Raw genomic sequence first — 20206 nt, forward strand, 5'->3', positions numbered from 1 at the left:
GTTTGTGACCCTGTAGAAACCAGCTCTCTCAGAACGCTCCGTTTTGGTGCGTGTGTCTCTTTAAATGCTGTTCGCTGTGTGCAAACATCAGAGCTTGTGTGCTTTGAAGAAAGACTCGCCATGATCCTTTGCCTCGGCAGTCCTAGAACTGAACCATCTGTAGATTTGACTCTTTGACTGTGAACATTAGTGGAGGATTATCGTACAGAGAACACTAGAGCCATCTCTCAGTTGTATTTGTGTTAATGCTTTGCATCCTTGGCCATTTTTTGACATATCATCACCCGTACCTCAGAGGCTTTTTTTTTTTTTAATTCAAAGTAAAAGTGATTGTCTCCTTTTCTTAATGTGTGGTTGTCGTTAGCTCAGACTTCATCCTGATGCTGGGCTGCAGTGTGAAGGTGGTTGTGCTGGAGGCCCGTCACAGTGCTCTAACTGCTAGTGGCTAATGTGATCACAGCCACAGCCAGGCAGAGCTGACGGAGAGCCCAGCCTTAATCTCTCCCAGTGTCTCACTGCCAAATTGGCTCGATTTGTCAGGCAGAGGATCATCACTCACTTCTCAGATGACTTTCAAAGGGCCTCTTTGCTTTTTGATGTGCAGCTTGGGATATTGGTTTGAGAAAACTGCAACTCTGCATAACAATTCACTAATGTAGGCTGCTAAGAGGCACACAAAGAACAGAATCCAACAGTGACATGGGGAGGTATCGAGGAAAGTCAGCTGACATCACGTTTTCATAAATCCAGATGCTTTTTTCCCCCACATATTTGTAAACTTATCATAACATTAACCATCAGTGCAAAAAACCGATTGCCTTTTGACCGACTTAAAGCTGTTAAACCATTTTCTTTGTGTACATTTACTGATGATAATAACTGGCAAAGGCATCATTTTGCTCTGCCTTCCAAGAAAATAAATAACACACATTGTTGAACTCATTTGCATTTTGGCTGAGCTTTCATGTTCACTCCTCAGTGCTCTCTCTCTCTCTCTCCTTGAAAACAAATCTCAATGGGACTTCTTGGTAAAATAAAAAAAAAAAGGAAGACACAGCTAGGTGACTTTTCATGTGCTCATAAAAAGCACACAGTAGATAAAGAAACGTTCTGTTTTGTCGGCATCATGCGTTCTTACCTTTTGAGCAGCGTTGTGTATTTTCCACTTTGTATTGATGGCATCATTGTTTGAGAAAGAATTGTTGCTCATTTATTGCCACTCGATGCCCAAATGGCTGATCTCGCACCGTGTAACGGATTGACATAGATCTCTGGCAGAAAGCCCTGAAGGCCATCACCTTTTTATATATTCACAGCCCGGACATGGGAGAGGCGAGAATCTGAACAGGAAATGGACGATAAAGAGAGAAAGATGACCGGGCAGGAGGCGGGACAAGATTGTAACTTGTGTCGGTTTGTTGCACAAGAGTGAATTGTGGTGTAAACATTTAGGTCAAATAATCTGATCCAGGTTCTTACACAATGTTGCTTTTAAAGGTGAGATTGTGATTGCTATTGTTCTTTTTGCCGCGTCAGGGAGAGTGGAACAAGGCTCTGTTCATAGTCAGTTAAATTTACAGACTTCTGTTTAGCAGCTTCGGCTTCTTAGCCAGCAGTTTGTCTTATTTCAGATATTCGTTCTTCAGTCAACATGTGCTGGTAACAATTTTTAAACGTACTAACTATTTTTTTCTTTTCTTTTCAGGATTGAATGCTTTAAAAAAAAAAAAAGCAAAGTGCCAGTGTGGACACAGTTGAGGAAGAAGCTCGAGTGCTGAAGGTGTCTGCTGTCTTTTCCTTTTTTTTTCACGTCTTCGTGTTGATCCAAACAATCAACCTGCTCATGACGTCAGGGAGCGGCCTCTCCTCCCAGAGGCAGCCATGTCTCCCTGCTAAGTGACCTTCAGCCCTTTGGCACTAGTGTCATGACCAGCCTGAAGCACCCACCTATGGAACGCCCTGTTGGGGGAACTATCCCCGCCACCGATGAGTTTTACACCCGCCACCTCCGTATGTCAAACGGAGGGCTTTTGCCAACACGCACAGACAATATTCATTCCACTGTGACTACAGGAGTGCCTAAAATGGGTGTACGTGCTCGGGTGGCCGACTGGCCCCCGAGGAAAGACTTTTCAGGAGCTGTGTGGCAATCGGCTGTGGAGGCTGAGAACTCTGCTGGAAAAAGTCACATGAAGTTAGGCTCTGTAATGAGCCCTCAGGACTCATCAATGCTGCGTAACATCCACAATACACTGAGGAATCGAACCCAGACCCAGGCGAACAACTACAGCCTGGACACCCGCTATCTAGCGCCAGACTACCGAGGTCCTGCACATCGAAACCCGCGACAGAGACGCATCCGTCAGCGCAGCAACAGTGACATGACCATCAGTGAGATGGAGGCCAGCGGAGACAGTGGAGAGGACTGGGCTTCGCCGACGGGAGCCAAATGGTCTCCTCTTCATCGCGAGTACGGTAGCACCTCCTCAATTAATCAGCACGGAGCATCTGGAGAGAGCTTCTTTGAAATGCTCAAGGGCTATCAAGGGGACAAAGTTGACCAGCGTAGTCCTGCTCCGGCCAAATTGGAGGACATGCTGAATACCGGGTCGAAGCAAGCTGGTCTCGATCTTCAGGAGGATGTTGTGGACGGCCAGCCTCCCAAAGCTAAGGACAGAGATAAACCCCCGAAGAGACGGACCAAATCTGAGACTGGGGGCGAGTCTATATTCCGTAAACTTCGTAACGTGCGTGGTGAGTTGGACTCCCCGAGGACGGGGTCGGATGTAGAGGACAGCCGGACGGAGGACATGGGCCCCCCTCTTAAACCCTGGGTGTGCCAGAAAGGCTTTGCCCACTACGATGCTCAAAGCATGCTGTTTGACCTCAATGAAGTAACTCAGCTCAGACAGACTGCAGGCAAGAGGAAAAACACCACCACAGGGGCGTCTGCCGCAGCCGTAGCCTCGGCTTCCTCCACCTTGTCATCCACGCACAGCCTGCCTTACAGCTCCCCGAGTGGCAGCCAGGAGGAGCTCAGTTCCAGGGACAGTCCTGGTTTGGACGCAGGAGACGAACAGAGCAACGAGATGCTGCTGAGCTGCCCCTGCTTCCGCAACGAGATTGGAGCCGACGGGATTGGTAGGCTCAGGTTCGGAGCAGGTGGAGGAGGGTATAATGGGCTTTTGGGTGGCGGAGCAGGTAACGGTGGCTCAGGCACCCTGAGTGGGGAAAGTAACTTGTATGAAACTTCAGTGAGCTCACACTGCACCAATGCTGGAGTAGCAGTGTTGGAGGGGCCAAAGGACGGGCCCAGCACGCTGAGTGAGAAGGGCAAACAGTACATTGTTGAGCATGTGGACCTGGGAGCCTACTACTACAGGAAGTTCTTCTATCTTAGGGGTGAGATTTATTCAACTCATTATCAAAGGAATGTATATTTATTAAAGCAGAAAATTCTAACGTGACTCCGTCTCTGCCTCTCGCTCCTCCTTCAGAACACTGGAACTATTTTGGGATAGACGAGGCTCTGGGTCCGGTGGCTGTGAGTTTGCGCAGGGAGAAGCTGGAGGAGGAGAAGGAGCATGGCCAGCAGTATAACTACCGCCTCATCTTCAGAACCAGCGAGGTCAGATCATTCATTCACCCCAACCTCAACCAGCAGCACATCACGTTAATGCATCCTGCTGTGAATTATGAACACCATCATTATTGTTGTACTCATAAATTGAGGAAAGTAACAGAGCTTAGTTAATTGGCTGACTGTGAGAGTAATTGTTTTGTGTTACAGTTATATATTGTTGTTGTCACAATTAGTTTCAAATGAATAAATAGATCAAAGACTATTTTATATGAGTAAATAACCCACATGTGTACACAAATCCAGAAATGTTTGCCCCAAGTGTTCTAATGGCTTGAGCTCAGGCTCACAAGCAAACAGTAGCTTGCTCGTGTTAGCATGCCTCTTAGGTCACAAACGAGCTCCCCAAAAGGTTTGTTCCGTTTGTTTTTTTCTCCAAACACACATTAATGAAAACAATCAGCGAGAAAAGCTGCTCTTCACAAGAGAAAAGAAAAAAACGCACCTTTGAAGTGGTTGTGTCTGATCTCCATCTTTATTGATCTGTGTGAGCATTTGCACTTTTTTTTTCTTTTTACACATTTGGGGATCAATTCAAAACTTTTTACTAGTTTGCAAAAAATAATAACATCTCCAAACATTAAGACGGGCTCGTTTGGATCTTAATCCTATCTACCTGCATAGAGGGTCTTTATTATTATTATTTGATAAACTTTATAAATCCCAGAGGGGAAACTCTGTTTTTGAGAGACATGCTACTCACACACAGGCCCGAGATAAACAGCTCCACTGCTCCTCATAGGTAGATCCACTCTCAGCCCTCGTTTGTTATTATGCACAGAGCCCTGAGGCTATTCAGCTGTCGGCAGATATTAGCAGTGTGTGAAGAGACTTCAGAAAGTGCTCTCATCTTCCAGCCTCCAAGGCCTGTCAGTGCCCAACAACCTCAAACCACTGTGTGCAGAGCTTTGCTTCTGTGTCTCAGTAAAAATAGATTGTCATATTTAGTTGCAATGTTGGCCCCCAGTCCTCCGTGTTTAGTTTGGGTTTTTCAATTTTGGGTTATGGGCTTTATTTCATGCACATTCCCAGACAGAGGGTAACCGGCGTGGGGATGTTTGTTGTTTCCTGGAGAAGGACAGGTGTATGTGATTAAAGTCACGTACTTAAGACCAAAGTGCTTTAAGGACCCTCGCTCCCTCTTCTGTCTTCCAAACACGGGTAACACAGGCTCATTGTAGACACAGTCCCAGCACAGCCTCAGACGTGCAGGAGAGAAAGTCTAAGCCTGTTCCAGATGCTTATGATAGTCGCTCGCTCCCCGAGCAAGGCACAATGCAGACTTTGTGTACACAGAATTCTTGTACAAGCCCTCCCACGTCTTCTTCCTCTCTTCAACTTTTTATTTATCCAAAGCCTTGAGTGAAACCTTTCTTTTCGTTTTTTTTTGTTTTTTTAAGCTTTTTTTTAAAGGATAAATTAAGACGATGGTGTGACCTTAAAAAGCACAGCAACTTGTGTGTGGAGATTCAGGTTTTTCTATCGGTGTGTTCCGTCTCCAAGAAGAAGAAGTTTGAAGCACAGCGAGGATTCCTGAGATACATTCTTTTATCTCCTCACACTTCTCTCCGTTATCTTCTTCCAATCAGCTGACAACTCTGCGGGGCTCCATCCTCGAGGACGCAGTGCCTTCCACCTCTAAGCATGGCACCACCCGAGGGCTGCCCATTAAAGAGGTGCTGGAGTACCTCCTCCCTGAGCTGGATCTGTCCTGCCTCAGACTGGCACTCAACACACCCAAAGTCACCGAGCAGCTCATGAAGCTGGATGAACAGGGGGTAGGAAAAAGAAGCCAGATGATAAACAAAGTGCCTTTTTTTACACGATCTGCACTTTTCTGCTGAGATTTTGACCTGACTGTTTACAGTCACAACTTGTCTCGCGAGTCACTTTGGTGTTCTCTGTCTGTTCCCCAGCTGAGTTTTCAGGTGAAGGTGGGAGTGATGTACTGCCGAGCGGGTCAGAGCACAGAGGAGGAGATGTATAACAACGAGATGGCTGGTCCCGCCTTGGAAGAGTTCCTCCAACTGTTGGGAGAGAAAGTTCGCCTCAAGGGCTTCACCAAGTACAGAGCCCAGCTGGACACCAAAAGTAACCACTCCCAAACACACATACACATAATAAGAACCTTTATTATAATAACATATATTTATAACGCAACAAAAAACAAGTTTTTCCAATATATCCAAAATGAAAAACCTTTTTTAGATGGCCTAATTACTGGTCACATATAAGACAAGATTTAATGTGGCTCAGTTGGTAGAGTCATTTCTCAACAGGAAGGTCAGGGTTCGATCCCAATATTCATTGTAACCGGACATTATTTTCTCCAACACTTGTTCTTGTTTCACTTTGTTGTATTTAGTTGTTCTTTCTTTTCCCCCCTCTTTAGTTTTTTATCTTTGTGGAAACTACAGCAGTCATTTAGTAATAATAGACTGTGTGCAGTACATTATTGTTTTTGAATGGCTTTACAAAAATACAGAATACTTTTTTTTTTGCTGATGTCCGGTTTATGCTCCATTTGTCCAAAAGGAAATGAAAGCCAGATTACAGGTCCAGCAGTTTACAGTCACTCTATCCTTTCTGACACTGATCCTCTTTTGACGACTTGTTTGGCCAACAATGAAACTGCATCCTCTCTTGAATAGAAAACATTGAGCCCACAGAATACATGTGACAAAGATGGATGCCAGTCATTGTACAATGAGTGTCAACACTGTTTTGCTTATTCTCCTGCAGCGGATTCCACAGGTACTTACTCGCTGTACACGACGTACAAGGACTATGAGATCATGTTCCATGTGTCGACTCTGCTGCCTCACACGCCCAACAACAAACAACAGGTAAGGAAAGAGCGCACCGCCTTTGTGCTCCACCATTAGGAGAAAAGCCCTTTGTTTGGAAAAGAAGACCTTGGAGGAGGAGTGTATCATTAGGAGGATTGCATGAAGGAAGTTTTATCAGATTTGAATCCTATCCAGATTCTTTTTTTTTTTTTTTTAACTTGAATTGTTTCCTCCTGCATTTTGATAACATAAAATAAAAAGAAATATGTACGTGGTATTACTGTGATTAAGATTCAAGCTCATTGCTCCTTTAATTATAAATGTATTGTTTCCATCAACTAGCTGCTGAGGAAGCGCCACATAGGAAACGACATCGTGACCATCGTGTTCCAAGAGCCGGGCGCTCACCCCTTCACTCCCAAGACCATACGCTCTCACTTTCAGCACGTCTTCATCATCGTACGGGTGCACAATCCCTGCTCTGACAACACATGCTACAGGTGGGTCTCTGAGCTGAAGAGAGAAAGAAAAGCTCAACAATATGTACAACCCACTGAGCTGAGAGGTGTTACAAGGTGGATACATGGTCCTTTTCATTTTTATTATTCTACGACGTATGCTTGCTCTGTGGTTTGTGTTTGTCAACAAAAAGAAAGCAAAAGAAAAAGCGAGTATGTGCATAAATGTGTGCTGAACAAAACCTCTTCCTGGATAAGTGCAGGTTTGAAAAATCTGACAGCCCACAAAACGCCTGGGAGAGGTTTGTAGTTTACCGCCTGAGAGGATTTCTGAATATGGAACTGTGAGTGACTGTGAGGTTAAGGTTAGCCCACCAGCTATGGTTATATATGACTACAAATTGAGATTTAGGGGGACTAATTACGATGAGAAGTGGGCCAGACTGACCAAACCCTGTAGCAACTTAGAAAAATATTTTAGTACTCTTACAGGACCCTTAAAAGCTCCACTTCTTCAGTGCTACAAGCAGTGCAGATTTAATGCAGGCAGCTTTAGTAGCATTAAGACAAAAGCATTGACTGGAAGGCACGGGTCGAACATAAAAGCCTCTTGTGGTGACTGCCCTGGATTTTAGACCTCATATGTTTGTGTATCTGCATAAATGTGAATTTGTTAGATTTTAGTCAAATAGAAGAGCTGAGCACTGCAGTATCTGTAACACTGATGGGAGATCTCCTCCTCTGGCTTATTCTTGGCCCTGTGACGATCAGACTGCATTTCTGTGTTGTTCACACTTCTGCATGGCTGCCCCACCACACACATCCACTTTGTGCACTCTGTATACACAGATATTATAAACACACAGTTGCGCCCACACTCCAGTTTCTCCATTTTACCTCTTCCTCATGCTCACTTGCACACGGTTACACACATGCACACGTTTTTTTCCCCCCATGCACACCAACTCACTCTTTCACACACTCCTATAATACAAGCCCCCCCCCCCCCTGCCACTTTGCCTTTGGGCAGCGTGAGCCGGAATAGTCTGAAGGAGTTAGCGGCGTGCACATGAAGTACTCTCTTCACCCGGACATGCATGTGAGCGCGGAGGATTGTCGAGAGCATAGTCCCCTCAGAGCTCACAGAGTCCCTCTCAGGAGCGGACGGGTCAGGCCACGCTTCTGTCTCTGATATCTACACTCGTCTCAACTTTGGGCTAATTTATTTTGACCCCCTTTTTATTTATTTTTTTTCAATCAGCACTTGCACCCCCCATCGACTGGTTTGGCACATTCTTTCATATTTGTTAAACTGCCAAAAAAGGGGGCATCTTTTTGTTTGCAGTCTGGGAAAAGATGGAGGCAAACTTGCTGGTTCTCCTGGTTTGCTTGAAGGATGAAATGGAGAGGCGCGGGACGCAGAACGCTTAAGGACCATCCAGCAACCCCACCCAGAGAAACAGACGTCAACGTTTCGCTTCTGCTCACATATCAAGACTGAACTCCTGGATCTTTGTCAAGTCTTTCCATGGATGCTTTCCCCTGGTCGATTGGAAAACAAGTGGAAGGGTTTTTCAGCACCATCCTGAGCGTTTAGTTTAGTCTCGGATGGTAGCTTCCAGAGCAGACCTGAGTCCTCATTCATCCAGGAAACTTTCACCTTGCTATGTTGTTTGTTGCATCGGAGATTCAGCATGTTGTGCAGCACTGCTCTGAAGACGATGGGTTCTTTTTGGTGAAACTAGGAGGTAAGTAATGGGTGTTTGTTATCTTTGGAGGCTGAGTTCAAATTCAGGGATTTGACTTTGCAACTCAGTCAGCGGATCACTCGTTACTTATTTGCAAACAAACTCACACTGAGCACTTGTATAGATTCTTACATGTGCACACATTGGCTTAAACTGGAATTTAAGAGAGATTACTATTTGTTTGATTTTTGTCAACATGTCATATAAGTGTGTATTTCTATCTTGAGTAAACCCATGTCAATACTGGACTGTCTTTACTTCTCTAATCTCTATAAATAAAAAGTATGTAAGGATTTGTTGAGTCATCAAGATATTAATAGCCAGATTTTGCCTGCTTCTGAGATTTGGATAATGCTCAGGTCATATTGAGCCAGACGAGAGCATTAGAGGAGTGAGTGGCCTGGGGCCAGTGGGTGCTAATCTGCTGCTTTCAACCGCTGCCTCAAAGTCACTCAGGGCCAGCAAGGCAGATTGCATAACTAAACCTTTGTTTCGAAAAGGCTGGCAGTTTGTGTTGCTAGCTCTAGCTGCTGCAGCGCTGCTTCCACAAAGCATGATGTAGCAGAGAGTGGCAGCGTGTCCGCACTGGGAGCTGGCCTGTCAGCTGTGATTGGATGTATAGTATTGATACGCCGGGATTTAGTCAGGCATGGTTTGTAACATTTCTGCTACAGGCGATGGCGGTGTTATCTGTTTAATGGACTGGATGGAGACTTGTCAAAACTATCGCTTCAGCTTATACAAGACACGTCTCAGTTATCACAAACTTGTCAGCTTTAATGTATGTGCTGCTGACTGTGTGTATATCAACTTATAGCCTTACATAATCTTCACGCTGAGGATATAGACAAGTGCATCTTCTCAAATGGCCAATGAATCCAGTTTAAAAGCAAACGTTGCTAAATGTGCGCCTTCTCCTATCAACAAAAGGTGTGAGGCAGCATTACCCTCTCACCTCTCACATGCACCTGTTCACTAATTTATAGAAACACAACTCAAAGACGGCCATTGTGTGCAAAGGGAATAAGAGCAGCAGAGGGTAACAAGAGGAGAGCCTTGCCCGGAGGAATTCTAACGCCCTCTTTTATACTCACAAGTAAAACAGACAACAGTACCTGTTTTGTTTTTTTGTAAACTCATGTGCTGATTGACACTATAATGAACCTTTTTAGTCCCAGGCCCAAGTCTTTTGTGTTTATATTCCATCAGGCTGAATTGATGCAGAACATTTTGTTTATGGTCGTTCTGCAAAAGCCTAAAATAAAAGTGTAATGTTTGTTCTCTAATGACCTCATTTGTTCCTCCTGCAGTGTGGCCGTAACACGTTCCCAGGACGTCCCCTCCTTCGGCCCACCAATCCCCAAGGGTGTGACCTTCCCAAAGTCCACTGTCTTCAGGGACTTTTTGCTGGGCAAAGTCATCAACGCTGAGAACGCGGCACACAAGTCAGAGAAGTTCGGTGCCATGGCGACGCGTACGCGGCAGGAGTATCTGAGGGACTTGGCAGAACGTCATGTGACCAGCACTCCAGTGGAACCCACTGGAAAGTTCCCCTTCATCTCTCTGGCTCACAAACGACGGGAGAAGGTGCGTCCGTACAGTGGGGCGGAGCTCCGGAGCCTCGGGGCGGTGACCTGGCAGGTCCACGCTGAAGATCAGGTGGCCGGTGCCGAACGCGAATGCCTGCTGGCCATTTCAAACGACTTCATCATCCTGTTAGATCAGGAGGCCAAAGCGGTCGTGTTCAACTGCGCCACGCGTGACGTGATTGGATGGTCGACGGGGAGCCCCGCCTCCATGAAGATCTACTACGAGCGTGGAGAAAGTGTGTCACTGCGCTCCATCAATAACAACACAGAAGACTTTGGAGAGGTTGTCAAAAGACTGGAGGTGAGTGGGGCAGCACTACTGTCTGTGACTGTACGTCTCATTAGCACACACCATCTGTTGCTGTTATCAGAGGTCACACTTACACCCCGCCATTGTACCTCTGACTACCTTTTCTCATTATATTTACATCCTTTGTTAACATCTGTAAAGCAAATACCAATACAGAAAACAATGGAAACAATTTCTATCAGTAACCATTTCTAATCATTTCAAATATCAGGGCCAGTGAAGAATATGTGAAAAAGAAGTTCTTTCAAATGTTTTGCCATTTCAGTGAATGAGAGCATCTGTCCACTTCCTTGACAGAAGTTACTTAGAAATTAAAACTAAGTGATGTTGCTGTAATTATAGTTAACATAAGGACGCAGTAAGTGATTGCACGGTCGCCGTAAAGCCACAGCTGTTCTCTTAACTCTAGGAGTCTAAATCATGCTTGGCGTAAATAGTCATTTGATGATTTGATATCACTACTGGCGTTTTCAGTGCGGTGGAGGTGAGGCATGGCTCTTTAGTGGAGCCTCTGAAATATTATCAGTCTTTTTTTAATTTGTTTTTTGTAGAAAACAAAGGCAACTTTCTCCACTGCTCGTTACCTCCTCTGTTGAAATGTGTTGGGTTTTTTGTTTGTTTTTGTTTTTTTTGGGGGGGATGGGTTATTGTAGTTATCATAATGTGCATCAAAAATGTAGCTACCTGGAACTCTGCTCCCAGGCTGTGCTAACTACTGTTGACTTCTCAAAGGGAGAGGAAGAGCGAGACAGAGTGCCTAATTGCTGCCATTATCATGGGATTGTGCAAAACAAGTCAAATTAAATCGCTTAGTATTTCTTACTTTGTGATTGGTAAACTGCCCTCTATAAAGGCTGACATACATATATCAAACAGCTAAAGTTTTATATTCTGTGCATTTCTTCTTCTTTTATTCTACAGCTTTTGACCAAGGGAAGTCAGACCACAGAGATGACCCTGCGGCGTAACGCCCTCGGCCAGCTGGGCTTCCATGTCAACTTTGAGGGCATTGTTGCAGAGGTGGAGCCCTATGGGTACGCTTGGCAGGCCGGGCTCAGGCAGGGCAGCCGATTGGTTGAGATTTGCAAGGTGTCGGTGGCCTCGCTGTCTCACGAGCAGATGATCGACCTGCTCAGAACCTCTGTTACGGTGAAAGTCGTGATCATTCCACCGCATGAAGACTCCACACCTCGCAGGTAGAGTGGATTAAATGATGAATAGATGCAAGGGGTTTTTTTTTTTTCACGCAGTTTTCTGTTGCATTTGAAAGAAAAGGCTTTAATATATCCAGACTGTTGTCCTGTCATGTCTCAACAGGGGCTGCTCAGAAATCTACCACATGCCACTGGTGGATTACAAGAACCACAAAGAAGGTATGCCCTACGAGTTAAAGTTCCCCTTCCGCCCTGCCAACAACAACACAAAGTGGCCCCGCACCTCATCCAGCCCTCACACCCGCGCTGCTGGCACAGGAGGGACACTTATCAAAGCTCCGCCTTCAGACTTCAGTGACCGCAACTCTGCTACTCTGCCCCGCAGTGTGTCCAGTGACGGCCGACCCCTCAACCCCAAAAGGTAATAAATATCCAGGTGTTTTGACCTTTGGGACACCCTGGACTATCAGCTGTCTGGCTACTGTGTACACTACACCTTTAATGACATACTTTTGCATCAATACAGATATTCCCCAGGGAATGACAACTATGCTCTGGCCTGCTCCATTGTGATGGGGCGCACAATGCACAACACAAACTCCCCTGCCACCCTCTCCTACACAGACACCATGAGCTCCAACCACTGGAGGCAGAAGTCCATGCCTGATGGGTAAGTTTTTTTTTTTTTTTTCTACACCTCATTATGAGTGAACGTGTGCTTAATTGACCTGCTGCGCTTCCTGACAACAAAGATGAACCTCTGAATCTACCCTCCAGGTTTAATAACAACAACTGCCAGTCCCCTGTGTCCTCTGTGAGGCAGGGGGCAGGTGAGGGTGCCAACGGGATTAAAGCATGCTCTGGTGTTGGATGGTCCCGGCCTGGAGAGGGGGAAGTGGCAGGCAGATCTGGAGACAAAACAAATGAAGGTAATAGGAACTCATGTCTTAGAATTGGCGATAGGATTGAGTAAAGGAGGGATAGCACATCTTACCTACTTTTCCCTGTAGGCTAGGACTATGTGTTTGCTATCACATATCTGCAAACCTCATTACCCATAAGTCTTTGCTTTTGTTTTTACAGAAAGTGGCGTTTCGAAGGCAGCGATCACTCGCCTGCAGCTGTCTGAGCAGGCCGGCCACATATCGCCTAACAAAGGCACTAAGGTAGGCTCATCATCAAGCGAAACACTGTGTGTCATATCCTTCCTTTTATGCCATGTCAGGTAATGATCTCAGCTTTTGATTTCAAGCTGCATGATGTCTATGAATAATGAAAGCAGGATGAGGTCACAAATAAGGGATTTCTATCTTTTAACAGAACTTTAAAAACAAATCTTAAAATAATGATCACATTTGTCCTTTCTCAATAGTCGGATGGTCCATATTCATCCAGCCAGTCAAGCAGCAACACGCTCTCTAGCAACGCCTCCAGCTCCGCCCACAGCGATGAGAAATGGTACGAAGTTGGCTCACGTTCCGGTGTGCGCAGCGATCTCGATCTCAGCGGTTTTCTTCAGGGCACCTCCACCGACAGCGGCATTGATGCCACCTCCTTCACTGCCACACAAAGCAGCACAGCTTCCTCCACTGGTGCCTTCAGGGCCAAAGACAAAGTTCCCTGGCAGGACGACCCAGCAGGCAGTCAGAGGGCCACAGACACTCCGCCTCCAATACCAGATAGTCTGGTCACTATCAGTGGCAGTGAGATCCCTGCAAAGAGTCCAGCTGCTCTTCCTCTTGTTCCTGATAGTGGATCCTACAGCCTGAGCGACGCCGCCTCCCACTCCAGGTGTGCTGTTGTTTTTTTCAGTCAGCTGGAGGCAGCTCAAGAATGTTTGCTATTGCATCAATGTTTCATTAAACAGACAGTGATTCATTGTAGACCAGATATAAACTTGGCTGGCTCCAAAAGTCTGTGGTTTGACATCAACAAAGGGAAAGAGGAAGAATAATTAAAAAAAAAAAACCCTCATGAGTGTGAGTGTGTGGTTTTGCATTTGTATGGATCCCGTCATGGGTGCCCGTGAAAGCGACGCATACCTTGAAGTTTCGAGTAATGCAGACTGTGAGCTCAGCACTGTTTCCCCCCCCCCCCTTCTAAATCCCACTTCCTTTGAATCCGCTGAAGCTTTCCTCCCTCTCCTCTGCGCTCAGCCAGAAATAACTCCGCTCCACCAGACCTGTATATAGGCAACTTTGTTTTGAAGTATGTGCACACACGCGAGGTCGAACACAGACACAAAACTTTCTGTTTGAATTTTAAGCTTCAGTGTTGAAGTAGGAAGAAGTCGAATTTGAATATGATGGCAAACAAGTGAAAGGACGCAGTGTCCTCTTTTTAATGTATAAATATATCAATTGATCCTATCTGCAGGGATAGTAAGAGAAGGCATGATGGAACATGTGAACAAGAAGAAAAGCAACCATTTGATGGAATTCATTTAATCAAATTCACTATATTAATGCGTCATCAAACATTTAACTGAAATCAAGTTAAACTTTAAATCCACCAACAAATAAGGAATATTGTTCTGTTACTTTCACAGCCCTTGAATCTGTTCTTAGTATGTGTACATTTTTATCAACAATATAAAAGTCACAAACATCCTGTTCCTTTTTCTGCAGCACACTCAGCTCCGGACAATCAGGGAGTCCGATGTCCCCACAAGACGATGCAGCAGGAAGGGCCACCTCACCCACATCACAGGACTCTCCTGGGACCAAGAGTTTCTACCCTCGACAAGGAGCCACCTCGAAGTACCTGATTGGCTGGAGGAAACCGGGGGGTACCGTCAACTCTGTGGACTTTGGCAGCACTCGCAAGTAAGGTCCAAATACATCTTCCTTCAAATCAATGAATATTTCAAACCCCGACTGCTGCCGTGCATGTGATGACAATCAGCGTGCGGTTGACAAGTATTTGTTCTTTGTTTTAGTGACCAAGTTACCCTGCTTTTTTTTAATAGTCCAACACTGCCACCATGTGGTTATAACACATATTTCCCCTTTTCATTTAGTCAGAGTAGCATATGTGTCACTGTTTGGAGGGTAGATTTGAACTTACAATGTTTCATTTTAGGCTTTTTTTTTTTTTTTTGGCTGCTAACTTCTAACTTGTGTTATATGGGTTTAAGAAGAGTCTCTGTGTCTACCCCCCCCCCCCCGATATCTCCAGACGACACCAGAGTGATGGTTTACTGGGTGGTCAGCCACAGCTCAGGGCCAACCTCCGAGGCGCCCAGTCCCCACAGCGGCACACTGCCAAGTCGAGCTTGGAGGAAGACTTGAAAAAGCTCATCACACTTGACAGCCCTCCACCTACTACGGCTGAAGAGAAGGTACTGAGAAATGCTGTGTCATGATTGGCTGCATACAGTGACAAACACTGCAGACTGTGGGGTACTGCCAGGGATTTTATAGTAAACTCCAAATTGAATAGTAATGAAGATTTAACGAAAAATACTGTATATATTGATATACCGTAAATTCCGGACTATAAGCCGCTACTTTTTGTTGCGGTTTTTAACACTGCGGCTTTTAAAACGATGCGGCTTATTTATGGATTTTTCTTGCGGGACAATGAGCTTGTGCCGCAAAAACATTTGACTTCGTCACATCGGATCTTAATATCAGTCATTTTGCGCTTTATGCACGCACCCTCATCATGGAAAACACACGGAGAAATACATATGATGCAGCTTTCATGTTAAAGGCGATCGAGCTGGCTGTCAAAGAAGCTAACAGAGCTGCTGCACGTAAAGTTGACACTGACAGCGACAACGAAAAAGAGACTGAGGAAGTGAGTAATGAAGTCATTCTGAGGCAGTGAATGGATGGACTTTTTCCTGTGAAATATATTACGGTAATCTTTTTCATCAGCCGTGTTACCGACACTGTTTGATAAAGGATTTACAGTAGGCTTCATATTTGCGGATGTTACCAGTAGTACGTATTTCATTAAAAGTTAAAAAAATGTCTTTGTGTCACGTCTTTCTGTGTAAATAGCTTTTGTTATAACGTGGACACCTGCGGCTTATAATCAAGTGCGGCTTATATATGTACAAATACATGTTTTTTACCTATTTTTAGCCGGTGCGGCTTATATCCAAGTGCGCTCAATAGTCCGGAATTTACGGTACTACTTTTTGTTTGGGGATGGGACAGCTGGAGAGAAATGGCAGAGCTGGCAGAGGTCGGGATTGAACCCATGTATTATGTATTTTTATATTCCGATAACATACACCATACTTTTGATTCCACTTAGCTGCACATAAACTTGAATCAGTGACAAAACATCAATCCGAGTCTGAGAGGGAGCTGTGCTGTTGAAAATGAAATCAAGTGAGAAGTTTAATCAAGCAGCTCTGTTCTGATTGGACAGTTAATAAAAGCATCGGTACAAAGTTCACAAATCATTGCTTGTATCTAAAACTAATAGCTTGGTCTCACCGGATTTCTGTCTTGTTTTCGATCTGTAGCCATTGTTTCCTGGTCCTCTGCCCGCACGGCGCTCCCTGCAAAGGACCCTCTCAGATGAGAGTATTTACAGCGGACAGAGGGAGACGTCCTCCAGCGGACAGCGGGACACGCCCACTGACCTTCTGTTCAGCTGCTCCACCATGCCACGCTCACCTACTGCACGCCATGGAGCTAACCAGCGAGCATCACACAAATCCCTGGGTGAGTAAGGTTTTCATGACTAATCACGTATGAGTAGGTTGTGACACATAATGTCCTGTCGACTTGTTGTAATTGTAATGAAGCAGAATTATGTGATGTTTAATACACAGTAAGTCTTCAGCCGTTATTTGTATAGCTACAGACCTTTGTTTTTCTGTCCAGAGATGAGGGATAAAAAAGCTCTCCGGTGTGATTTATTTTGCTGTTTCTTCATCCCAGGAGACCTGTCGGCCCCAGAGAGCTCCGAGCTGGAGCAGGAGAGAAAGAGGCAGCAACTTCAGGACTCTGCCCTCATGCCCCTGCCTGACTCAGGGGCAGATGTCCCGCTTGACTGGGCCCACCTGGTAGATGCTGCTAAGGCATTTGAGGGTAGGAACACGCTGTTTTCAATTCTTCCTCCAAATCATGGGAGAAGGTTGATTACTCAGTAGTCAGTGGAAGGAGTTGAAAAACTCACCAGAAGATGGCACTGTTGGTCTAATTCTGTTCTCTCTCTCTAGGTTTAATAATGTTTTTTTTTTTTTTTTTTTAATTCAGAGCAGAGGCTGGTTTTCCTGGCAGCCCAGGAGGAGAGCTCCACGACTGAGAGTACTGCAGCTGCCAGCCCCCAGCAGGCTGAGCCTCAGGCAGCCCCGCTGAGACAGCCGTCCCCAGGGTAAGAGGCCTTACTCGGGTCATGACCTGTGGACAGTGTTTGCTTTAATCCACTGTTGTCCTGCACTGCACCATGGAATACTGCAGCTGATATCACTAGTTGTGGTCGACCGCATACTTAACAGTCAAATCAGCGTCTGTAGAGTTTGGCTGACATAAAAAACCTCTACAGCTTCAATCTGAAGAATCAATTTTCATTCAAACTAATGTCCTACATGTCCCTTCTCTCAGTGAGACTCCAGCCTGCTTGATGGGGAAGGTCAACCAGCTCGAGTCGATGGTGATGACACTACAGGAGGACTTGAAGAAGGTGAGTTATGATTCAATAAGAGTGAGCATAGGAAGATTGAATCACACGCAACGTAAATGCCACTTAGACAGATTTAGATCTGCAATAACAACAGATTTATTCTGCAATGTCTTTGTAATGTCAGGATCCAGCATCACATTGCTCACTCATGTTTTTGTCACTACCAGGAGAAGGATGCAAAGGCGTCACTGCAGGTTCAGATCCAGAGCCTGCGAGAGGACAACCAGCGTCTCCTGGAGGAGTCCTACAGCGCCTCGGCCAAGCTCAAGAAGTTCACAGAGTGGGTCTTCAACACCATCGACATGAACTGACGTACGCGGCTGCAGACTGCTCTGCATTGGGAGTTTGACCACTACTCACACTGAACTGGAACTCTGTCAACAAGAGTCATTAAGAAAAACTCACAACATTAACTGTTCTCTTGAGCTTTCACAAACCAGTGCCAACATGGACTTACAGCATCGTGCTCCTTCAGCCTTCAGTCGATCTGTTTAATCACCATGAAAGAATACACACGTTTTTTAAACAAAACAGAACAAGGATACTAAAAGACAAAGAGTAGGGTGCGACTGTTTCAATCAGCATGCTCTCCCTTCCTTAAATTTCAAAATAAAAGTGTCTAAGTTGATGGGTTGTTGGTATCCCTGCATGACAGAGAGAGCAAGATGTTGAAACCAACGTAAAGGGATTCAAAGTCATTGTTCCCGATTAGCTCTTCGGCGAACCTTATAACAAGAGAACAGATTTACAATTAAAAACCAACACAAATTGACCTGCGTTTGTCCCGTGCAAGTTTTAAAGAAGTAGATACTTTTTTTAAGAAATACGTGAGACTGTGTTGTTTATTTACTATTGTTTAAACATTCATCGATCCCAATGCAGAGGGGGAAAAAAAATCATTCCTTCTTTTTTCTAATCAAACGAAAATAAGCTACCTGAGATGATGTCATCCTCCATAGGACACTATGCTTTTTTTCCAGAGCAGATGGTGTTGGTACACACAGACAGATGGAGCCTTTGTGTAGCACATAACTTCAAAAACACTGTGTTGTCTGTCTGAAGAACCTGAAGTGTGTAATAAGAGTGTACAAGTGATTTAAAAGTATAATTTCTTATTGGTTAAACACAAGCAAGTCTTAAACAGGACTTCTGGTCACAAGCTGGTGAAAAGAATATATATTGTGGAGAAGAAAAAAAAAACAGAACAATATTGGTGCCATAGAGATGGAGCCTGAGCATTCATTGCATTATTGTAAATATCTGATGTTAGCATTTATTTTTCTCACTTCTACCCCTTGATATATTATAAAGAGTATTTATGACAAAGGTAATAGTGGAGAAAAAAGACTGCAGGTGCATTGAGAGATCTGCATATACTTATAATGATCAACCCCTCCCTTATGTGAGAGAACATATATTTATCCTTTAAATGCAAACAAAGCTTTCAAAGCGGAAAGCTAGCTCTTGTTCCAAAATTATACTAAACAGTCTGTTTCCAGTGTTGGATTGACTGACAGCCCTAGTTTTGTTGACAACATGTAAATTGTTACATGGAACTGCCCCCCCCCCCCACCCCCCCTCCCCCCATGGCATGCTATGAGGCCTTATCTGATCCTTAAGTCTCTCAATAGATTATATCGGTACTGTTCGTTATATGAAAGTAAGATAGTGTGTGAAAGCGGAAAGTCCAGTCACAGTTTTTCTGTCAATCTGCTCAAAAGCCCAACCGGAATTTGCTCTGTATACGTATTCCAAGACGAAAACCATATTTAAGCCCCATTACTGTTTCCTTTTGTACTCGAAGCCTGTGCGACTGTATATACAGAGAATTTGATATTCATCAGAATTTGCACCTTCATTCTTATTTTTTAAAAATAACTTCTCGTGTATTTCTGCTGACAGGCTAGGATCTAGTGGAGAGGATCAATATGAGAGAAAAAGGAGAAGAGACGGGACAGAAACCACAAGCTAGAGTCAGACCAATGAGACCCTGACAACTAGCACAGCAGATCACCCCTGCACCTTCATTCTTAACATGTGTAACAGCATGTGAGTCTGTTTCCATTGAGCTGTGATGTGTACAAAAAAAAAGTTTATATCTATTAAAGATATTTTGTTGAATTACACCTTGACTCACTGAGTGTTTTTTGAACATGGCAGGTATAGTAATTCAACCAGTTCCATCTCTAATATTTAGAGAGAGCAAACCTGTTTATTATTCCAATATACTACAATAGAAGTAGTATACCTGCTGAGGTCATGTGAAGTGCATGTCAGGGGAAATGGACACCTGTTAGTGGCCTGGTAGGAGGTGGCGGCTCCTGCTGTTGTGTTGTGATTAACACTGAGCTGCTGTTTTTCCACATAGGCATGATTACATGAAGAAGTCAACCTGACAGACGAGGCAGGATCAGACAGAGTGATGGACGAGGATAACCTGAGAGACGCCAGGGTGAAGACAGGGAAGATTTCAATCTAGTTTACGATACTGGCATCGTCATCTGTACATATGAAGCCGTAATGACAGCTGGAATATCTCATGCTGCTCATTCTGTCCATTAAGACAAGCCATGTGATTTGAAATAATTGTTCTTGTTTACCGTAAATTCCGTACTATTGAGCGCACCTGGATATAAGCCGCACCGGCTAAAAATAAGTAAATAAATGTATTTGTACATATATAAGCCGCACTTGATTATAAGCCGCAGGTGTCCACGCTATAACAAGAGCTATTTACACAGACGTAGGCTACCGGTAACATCCGCAAATACTGTAGCGTCCGTACGGACGTTAAAGGACGACGAATAATAACTTTTAAAAACCCGATCACTGTCGGCCGTGACCACGCTGTTTACAGCAGAGAGCAACACAT

The 20206-nt window shown here is 44.7% G+C and overlaps 1 protein-coding gene across 3 annotated transcripts in view; it reads left to right on the forward strand.

Annotated features, from left to right (window-relative positions):
- The window catches only part of LOC306840079 (signal-induced proliferation-associated 1-like protein 1), a 35860-nt gene extending 15932 nt beyond the window's left edge, over nucleotides 1-19928 (forward strand). Inside the window, exons 2-23 of one of the 3 annotated variants that reach the window (XR_013781288.1) lie at nucleotides 1706-3402; nucleotides 3498-3628; nucleotides 5230-5418; nucleotides 5557-5731; nucleotides 6383-6486; nucleotides 6772-6929; nucleotides 9946-10525; nucleotides 11456-11730; nucleotides 11852-12109; nucleotides 12215-12358; nucleotides 12466-12617; nucleotides 12772-12854; nucleotides 13061-13479; nucleotides 14316-14513; nucleotides 14866-15028; nucleotides 16169-16370; nucleotides 16590-16739; nucleotides 16908-17025; nucleotides 17256-17334; nucleotides 17502-17614; nucleotides 19237-19383; nucleotides 19703-19928. Coding sequence is in view for 2 of the 3 variants with exons in the window: in XM_079369131.1 (XP_079225257.1) it covers nucleotides 1926-3402; nucleotides 3498-3628; nucleotides 5230-5418; nucleotides 5557-5731; nucleotides 6383-6486; nucleotides 6772-6929; nucleotides 9946-10525; nucleotides 11456-11730; nucleotides 11852-12109; nucleotides 12215-12358; nucleotides 12466-12617; nucleotides 12772-12854; nucleotides 13061-13479; nucleotides 14316-14513; nucleotides 14866-15028; nucleotides 16169-16370; nucleotides 16590-16739; nucleotides 16908-17025; nucleotides 17256-17334; nucleotides 17502-17614; nucleotides 19237-19306 (5238 nt within the window). In the remaining variant the exon portion in view is untranslated. Of the gene's footprint in view, nucleotides 1-1705; nucleotides 3403-3497; nucleotides 3629-5229; nucleotides 5419-5556; nucleotides 5732-6382; nucleotides 6487-6771; nucleotides 6930-9945; nucleotides 10526-11455; nucleotides 11731-11851; nucleotides 12110-12214; nucleotides 12359-12465; nucleotides 12618-12771; nucleotides 12855-13060; nucleotides 13480-14315; nucleotides 14514-14865; nucleotides 15029-16168; nucleotides 16371-16589; nucleotides 16740-16907; nucleotides 17026-17255; nucleotides 17335-17501; nucleotides 17647-19236; nucleotides 19461-19702 lie in introns of those variants that run through there. The other 2 variants (XM_079369132.1, XM_079369131.1) reach the window with 2 other exon arrangements.
- Nucleotides 19929-20206: the final 278 nt, after the last annotated feature.

The sequence above is a fragment of the Symphodus melops genome (assembly GCF_947650265.1).
Source record: "Symphodus melops genome assembly, chromosome: 19".
NCBI classification, from domain to species: domain Eukaryota; kingdom Metazoa; phylum Chordata; class Actinopteri; order Labriformes; family Labridae; genus Symphodus; species Symphodus melops.